General features: G+C 39.3%; 1 protein-coding gene across 1 annotated transcript in view; it reads right to left on the bottom strand.

The window, feature by feature from the left end:
* Nucleotides 1–2,444, bottom strand: part of DERA (deoxyribose-phosphate aldolase (putative)) — a 118,655-nt gene extending 116,211 nt beyond the window's left edge. Inside the window, exon 1 of the mRNA XM_006866065.1 lies at nucleotides 2,357–2,444. Within this exon, the coding sequence (XP_006866127.1) occupies nucleotides 2,357–2,444 (88 nt within the window). The remainder of the gene's footprint in view (nucleotides 1–2,356) is intronic.
* Nucleotides 2,445–6,000: the final 3,556 nt, after the last annotated feature.

Consider the following 6,000-nt stretch of genomic DNA (forward strand, 5'->3'; position numbering starts at 1 on the left):
CAAAGGAGCTCTGGTAGCGTAGTGGTTACGAATCGGGCTGTGAACCTTAAGGTCAGCGGTTCGAAACTACCAGCCGCTCCGCGGGAGAAAGATGAGGCTTTCTACTCCCGTAAAGATTTACACCCCTTGGAAACCCTGTACTGGGTCGCTATGGGTCGGAACCGACTCGATGGCACTTAACAACAACAACAACAACAATTAAAGGTGCAAAACCCCCAAGTTAAAAAGAGTCTGAGTGAGTAACAATATTTTTATTTAAATATAACTAAAAAATGAGCAGAGTTTAGAGGGGTTTTTTCCCTAATTAAATTACTTTGTTAGCTGAAATAATTCAGCAAAACAGATTTTTAACATTTTAATCCATCTGCTCTTCAAAGACAGTATATGTTTCCCTGCGTATTTCCTGAGTCAAGGGAATTCAGAGCCTAAGGTCAGGCAAACGAAATCTGCCTCCTCTTCCTCATCTGAAGACTGATCTGGTTCTAGGCAAATCCCAAGGGAACAGTTACACTAGGCTGACCTCAATTAATTTAAGACTTACAGGAATTTCCTTCTTACTAAAGTAACAGGGGCTCTTCTTTTTTTTTTTTTTTAATAATAGTGATTAAGTTCATGACAAAGATGGTACCTGGCAGACAGTAAAAATGTGTGCAATACAAGGCTCCCCACCAAGCAGCTGATGACAGTAGTCAGAAGGGGAAGTCAATGACTAGGTGGGGCAAGGCATAGTGGGGCTGCCCTTTATCAGTCATATAACAAGTCCTCTAAACTCCTCCTCTTTTTCTCTGCCCCACCCACCACCACCATCTTCACTGGAAGCAGTACTGTTGGAAACAGTTCTCAGACAATTCTAGGACTCTAGCATCTGGCTCCCTCTTCCTTCTCATGCCCTATCTTCTGCCTCTCTCTCCTGTAATCCTGAGGTATTGTTGTTGTTGTTGTTGTTATGTGCTGTGGAGTCTTGGAAACCCTATGTTGTTGTTGTTAAGTGCCGTGCTGCTGAGTCGGTTCTGACCCATAGCGACCCTGAACAGGGTTTCCGAGGCTGTAAATCTTTACGGGAGCAGAAAGCCTCATCTTTCTCCTGCGGAGCAGCTGGTAGTTTCAATCTGCTGACCTTGCGGTTCGCAGCCCGATTCGCAACCACTACACTACCAGAGTTCCCTATACAGGGTCACTATGAGTCGGAACCGACTCCACTGCACACAACAACACAACATAGCCTTTCTAAACTACTGGAATTTCACTGACACATGATGGCATGTCCTGTCTCTGGATTTGTGCATGCTGTTTGTTCTCTCTGCCTAAAATGCCCTTCCATACCTTGCCTGTATACTGAACTCTTGTTGTTAAGTGTTGTCAAGTCAGTTCTAACTCATAGTGACCCTGTATAAGGTTTCCGAGGAGCAGCTAGTGGGTTTGAATTGCCGATCTTGTGGTTCACAGTCCAGTGTTTATCCTATAGTGCCACACCAGGACATTTGAACCAGACTCAGTTCAAATGTCACCTCTCTATGAACCGTTCCTGTAAATCCTGGGTTAAGCCATTACTATTCCTTTGCATCTTTATATCATGAGACTTTAGTACAGTGCTCATCGCACTGAATAGTACTTATTTGTCTAAATGTTTATATCCCCAACAGAATTTTTTGTTTTAATCCAAGAAAATTAGCTAACACATAGGTAGCATTCAAGTTGAATGGCTCCCAACATCTATTCCAATTGCTTTTGATTAGTAAGACCTTTTGGGTTGTCACAAGAGAAACTGGAAATGGAACCATGAGTGGTATGCCTAAGAACCTCAGGACATTCAAACCAATACTTAAATCCCCATCAAAGGTTAGAACCCAGGAAGCCAGAGGCCCCCTGCACATCATCTATTGGAGAATGTAATAGGATTACTTCTCTCATGATACCAGCCTCAACTGCTAAAAGGCTTATTGTTGTTGTTGTAAAGTGCCATTGAGTTAGTTCCGACCCACAGTGACCCTGTATAGGGTTTCCAAGGAGCAGCTGGTGAGCTTGAACTGCCAACCTTGAAGTTCAAACAGCTTTGCAGTCTGACGCATTAACCCACAGCACCACACCAGGACTCTAAAAGGATCATTAGTGGTCATAAAATTATCCATCCCCATATTTAATCCAGCCACAGCAGTTGCCTCTGTGACCTCCTATGGCAATGAATTACATAAGCGACTATCTCCTTTTATTAGCACTTAATTTGCTACTCTTTAATTTCATCAAATAACCCTTGTTCGTTTATTATGAGTCTGGGGAAAAGAAGGATTGATTGGCCTTTGTTATGTCCTTCATAATTTTTTATATTTTATTCAAGTACCCTTTAGCGTCTCCTTACCAGGAGAGGTGATTCTAATGCACACAATCTCATCAGGACCATAGAATCTTCTTATGGGGCCAGGAGGGGCTCCAAGTACACTTGCCATTGGGGAGAACAGACATGAAACCAGAAATGGAAGGAGATAATACGTTTTCCTTAAAACACTCCAGTGAAGCAAACCCCACTGTTTCCCTTAGTAAGTCATTTGGAGACTTTCAGGCCTTTCTGTCAGTTATAAATTTGTCCTCAAATACTTTTCTCAGAATTTTTTATTATTATTTCTCCTATTCAAGTCTCAGTGGAGGCAGAGATCATTTTCCCTGTATATCTACTTTCAAGCCTCTCCATCACTTCTATTTTCTGTAGATGTTCTTGCACTCCTATACACTATTGCTAAAACATAGAACAAATGAGAACACTATAAAAGAAGACTCATTGTGAATTTTTTTCTTGTACTCCTATACACTATTGCTAAAACACAGAACAACAAATGAGAACACTATAAAAGAAGACTCATTGTGAATTATGGTTTTACCTTTATTCTTAAGAATTTTCTCTCAAACTTTTGGAAAAAGAAAAAAGATTAAATTTCATGTTTTCTTTATACATTATTTCTGGGGTTTTATATCTAACTATACCATTCTGCTGTGTGTAAGGTTGCTATGAGTCAGTACTGACTGGATGGCACCTAACAACAACAAATACCATTCACATTTGTTTCTTAGTATTGTCTCTAAACAGTCATTTCCTGTTAACTACTTGTATGTTGTTATTAAGTGCCACAGAGTCAGTTCTAACTCATAACATCCTTGTATAGGGTTTCTGAGGAGCAGCTGGTTGGTTTGAACTGTCAACCTTGTGGTTAGCAGTCCAATGCTTATCCTACAGACCATATTGAATCGCAGAGCTTACCACTGAGGGTCTCTTCCTATTATATTCATCTAACTGTGGTGCTGTAGAATAAACACTGGACCACAAGGTCAGTTTGAACCACAAGGTCAGCAGTTCGAATTCACCAGCCGCTCCTCAGAAACACTACATAGGGTCCCTATGAGTCGGGAACCAACTCAATGACACTTTACAACAACTGTAGATTATTTTTGTCTTTCTTATTTTCTATACTAATTTACAACGTCCCAGGAATTAGCTATATCCTGTTGTGGCGCAAAGGATAAACACTAGACTGCCAACCACAAAGTTGGCAGTTCAAACCCACCAATCACTCCTTGGAAACTCTATACAGGGTCACTGATTCAGAACCAACTTGATAGCATTTAAACACAGTGCCTAGCACAGGAATAGGTGCTTAGTAAATGTTTGTGCCCTTTTTAATCACAGCAGTTTTTTGAGGTTTTTTGGGGTTTTTTACATCAGAGAATGACTTGAAAATGTCTAATTTTTCAACCTTGCAAAAGGTTAGCTTGTAAAGGATTAGCTTTCAGCGGTGAAAAGGGTTTGCATGGTTGGAAAAATAAACCCTAGTGGTCAGTACTAACCTGATCTATCCAGGCACAATTTATAAATCAGCCAACTAGGCTTTGTGTAGTTCCTAAACCAAAGAGATACAAGACAGATATGCTGGGGACCACATGTGTACCAGCAAGTGCGGTCTGGAATTCATTTTTCTCCCAAGTTAATCCCAAATGTGTTAGAATACAAATGTAAACCATTGGGTGTTCAAGGCTATAAACTTTTGGAAGCAGATCTCAGGACTGTTTTCCATGGCCCCTCTTTTTTCCACAGTAGCAAAATGCTTAACCGTTTGTGTCAACCATGGACTCCTGAAAGTCCCTTAGTTATGACTTTTTCAGCTGTTAAGGACTGAGCTTTTAACCTCACTGGGGTGGCCACATCATCCTGGTTTTCCCAATATTTACAGCATAGAAAAAGTTTCGCAAAATAGTCAAAAGAATCATAAAGAAATGTCTTATTTCAGATGAGACGCCTTTGGAGAATTTTGAGCAAAGGGTTGAAATGATCTGATTTACATTTTAAAAGAATCCACCTGGCTGCTGTGAGGACTGTTAGGAAGCCAATTAGGAGGCTAATTCAAGAGTCCGGGCAGCAGCTAGAACTAGAACACAAATAGTTGTGGAGAGTGGTCAAAATCTCATGAGCCCACTGACTGTAGAATTTCTCTTCTATCTTTAAATTTTTACTTCAAACAACTAACAACTATTCATTCTCTGGTGCTATTATTCCCATCTGGGGAGTGAATAGGCAAAGAAAAGTTAATATTCCAAAAGTGGCTAAAAGGTTCAGAAAGAACAAAATATTCAAGGTGGAGTTTCCTCTGCTTACTACCCAGAAATGTCCTTAAAGTCTCCATGTCGAAGAGTTCACAGGTTAGAGCAAACGATCAAGGCTGATTATCTGACATTCTTCCCAACCATCCCATACTCTAAGTGACTAAGATAAAACCCAAGCAAACTCCTGATCACACAGTCAATTCCAACTCTAAGTAACTATTGGAGTAAAATTTACATCTTCCCAAGACAATCAATGTGCTAAGTGTTTGGTTCTCCCTGGGGGTGGCCTATCATCTTGCTTTTCCTAGTATTTACAGTATTTAAGTTTAGCAAAACAGTCAAGCAAATCACAAAGAAATAATCTTATTTGACAAGTTTCACCTTATGAAAATATTATTTTGTGTCAGAATGGAGGCAAAAATACATTCGCTTGAAAAAACAAAAAACATTAACTTGAAACTGTGGACTATTGGTGTGGTGTTGTAGGATCAGCACTGGATTGTGAACTACAAGGTCAGCAATTCACACCCACCAGCTGCTCCTTGGAAACCCTAGACTAGGTCGTTATGAGTTAAAACCGATTTGAAGGCACTTAATAACACCCAGTGGTTACGAATCGGGCTGCTAACCTCAGGGTCAGTAGTTCAAAACTACCAGCTGTTCTGTGGGAGAAAGAAGAGGCTTTCTGCTCCCGTAAATATTTACAGCCTCGGAAACCCTGTTCAGGGTCACTATGAGTCGGAACCGACTCCACAGCACATAACAACACCAACAACAACAATAACAATTTATATTAAATTATTCGCGTGTCTCGATACAAAAAAGAGAGAATTGAGAATACCATCCATTTATTGGATATGTTCAGTTCCAAGCTTACCAGGTACCTCAGCACCTGCAGAGAATATCTTTTCCAATTAAAAATATCATGCTCCATAGAGAAGAACCAATTAAAAATTTCAGCAATTTAAAATTTTACAACCACAAAATGCAACTTTGAAAAAGACTGGTGAATATTTTAATAATTTAAAATCTAAAGGCACGTTCTGCATAAAAACATCAATGGCATGATATTGTAGATTGAGACAACTAGAAAACTAATTAAACTGTAGTAATCATTCAACTTAGTAATAATTTCAGAAGGCTGAGGTGCTAAATAAGTAAGGTTTTTTTGCATTGATGTGCATGGATATATTTTTAAAGAGATTTTTCTAAAAATTTTCTAAAAAAGTTTTGTTTTCTAAAAAGTTTCTAAAGATAGCACTATTTTCTCTTAATTAAAACGACTACCAATATAATGAAGACAATGTCAGTCAATAAATAAAAATTTTAATATGTTAAATATTATTCAGTACAGAACAAATATATCTGTGTTGGAAGAAGTACAGCCAGAGTGTTCCTTGGGAGCCAGGATGG

This window comes from Chrysochloris asiatica, unplaced genomic scaffold, assembly GCF_000296735.1.
Source record: "Chrysochloris asiatica unplaced genomic scaffold, ChrAsi1.0 scaffold00086, whole genome shotgun sequence".
Taxonomy (NCBI): Eukaryota; Metazoa; Chordata; class Mammalia; order Afrosoricida; family Chrysochloridae; genus Chrysochloris; species Chrysochloris asiatica.